The sequence below is a fragment of the Echinops telfairi genome, unplaced genomic scaffold (genome assembly GCF_000313985.2).
Source record: "Echinops telfairi isolate 266 unplaced genomic scaffold, ASM31398v2 ScPeMD7_5;HRSCAF=22, whole genome shotgun sequence".
Lineage (NCBI taxonomy): Eukaryota > Metazoa > Chordata > Mammalia > Afrosoricida > Tenrecidae > Echinops > Echinops telfairi.
The window spans coordinates 12,460,858-12,462,846 of NW_022103901.1; the positions used below are offsets into that span (position 1 = coordinate 12,460,858).

The 1,989-nt window shown below is 60.6% G+C and overlaps 1 protein-coding gene across 1 annotated transcript in view; it reads right to left on the bottom strand.

The window, feature by feature from the left end:
* Window positions 1-6: 6 nt before the first annotated feature.
* Window positions 7-1,989, bottom strand: part of MDH2 (malate dehydrogenase 2) — an 18,016-nt gene continuing 16,033 nt past the window's right edge. Inside the window, exons 7-8 of the mRNA XM_045284674.1 lie at window positions 1,713-1,864; window positions 7-239 (exon numbers count right to left, since the gene is read on the bottom strand). Coding sequence (XP_045140609.1) covers window positions 108-239; window positions 1,713-1,864 — 284 coding nt within the window. The 3' untranslated portion in view covers window positions 7-107. The remainder of the gene's footprint in view (window positions 240-1,712; window positions 1,865-1,989) is intronic.

The following is a 1,989-nucleotide window of genomic DNA, read 5'->3' on the forward strand; positions in this document are numbered from 1 at the left end:
CAACAAACATCGTCAGGGCAAGTTAGAAAAAACGAAGATCTCTGAAATGACGTTCCGTGACAAGGAGCCGGAATAAGTTACGGGGCTGGCGGCCTCGGGCAGGCGTCTCACTTCATGTTCTTCACAAACTCCTCCCCCTTCTTGATGGAGGCTTTCAGCTCGGGAAGGGCATCGGCGATCATCCTCTCCTCGAACGAGGACACCTTGCCGATGCCCAGGTTCTTCTCCAGCCCGTTTCTCTGGAGAGGGGACAGCAGAGCGCTTTCATTACGCTGCCGCACACGCCACCTCACCGCCGCCCTTACACTACCTTCCCACGGCACCACTCTCCGGGGAGGCCGGGGGAACCAGGGCTGGGACATGGCTCCTTCCAGGGTGGCCGCCCCAGCCAGTGCACAGCAGGAAGGGGCGGCCTGCTTTCATAGAGGATGGTCATCACCGCTAACTGAAAAGCTAAGGCCCTACCCCACCCCACCCCCCGTCCCCCCCAACCACCTCGCCCTGCTATTCCCCCAGGCCCTGGCCACCCTATCTGTCTGGGAGGCAGGACTCTCACTACAAGGCTCCAGGAACAGTTCCTGCTCTGCAAGAGTTACCAAAGTCTCAAGTTTCTCACCTACAGAAAAGCAAACTGCTGTTCTCCAAGGGGGTTGTTGGCACTTACGGGGACGAGGGGACTTATGGAGATAAGGAATTGGAAGGTCCTGCAATCTCTCCACAGCTGCCGACAGCCCCACAGGGTAGCAGACTGAGGGGTGATCTACCCCGACAGAAAATACACTTGAGGCCCCACCCCCTCCCCGCGTATGCAAAGGATGGAAGAAAATCCCCCTTTAATTGTCATTAGAACCCAATCTAACTGGCAAACACCCACAATGAAAACAAACTGAACAGCAGGCGTGGCCAGTTTCTGCCTACCACTTCTCGAGGTCAGAGGGCACAGGCAAACCAGCAGACGTGAGCGTTGCTGCTGCTGTGAGGCCACCTCCCGCCACTGCTCTGTGCGCCCTTCCTGCCGAGGCGGTCGCTAGCTTGCTCTCTACACAGGTCCCACCCACCCAGCAGCCAACGACGTGGCTTGGTGTCTCCCTCAGCCCACGGCCATGTCCTAGGAGTCTTGGGACTTAGAGGTGCTGCCCCTGGGTGGAGTCTCAGGGTAGCTGAGTGAGGAGACTGTGGTCAGATCCACAGGAAGTCAGGAAACCGGCCTCAATGTGAGAACCCTGGGGTTCCTCTTCACGGCCCCCCAAAGTCAGGCTGAGCCGCACAGCAGGAACGGCTGGGTTTGATGCCACAGGTCCCCCAGGACACTCTCCCACAGGGATGCAATCCCCCCGGAGAACACGGGGGAGGGTGGACAATGGGCTGGAGTGGCAAGGCTGCTGGTTGGCCACCCCCAGCTCAGGCCCGTCTCATGGGGGCTCGGCCACCTCAGCCACACGGTCCAACAAGCACCAGGAGTGAGTATCTGAGAAGGTACAGAAGCCTCCTGGGGGGCTGCCAGGACGACAGGCCGGGCCCCTGGCCTTCTCCCAACTCCAACTGTGCAGCCCAGCCACCCTGGCAGAGCCCCACACACGCAGGCAGGGCTGTGCAGTGACTGCACACAGGCACTCGGAATCGGGGCGCCAACAGAGGGCGGGGAAGAGCAAGCGCCCAGATCTTGCAAGGTGACTGGCACCGCCTGGCCACCCTCCACCCAGAATACGCACCCCCAGCAGCAACGGGGTGGAGAAGTAGGCGCAGTCCGTCTCCTGGGACTTCACAAAAGAGCACTCGATGACGCCCTCCTTGCCGTTCAACGCGTCCACGATGGAGAAGACGAAGCGGGCCCCGGCGTAAGCCATGGACAAGGTGGCAGAGCCTGGGGGGCACAGACGAGTCAGGCTCGCGTGCCACCTGGAAGGCTCCCCGGGTTTCCTGTTTGGGCTGAGACCTGGCCAGGACCACTTCTTCAAAGCACTCGGAGGATTCGCTCGCCAACCTCAA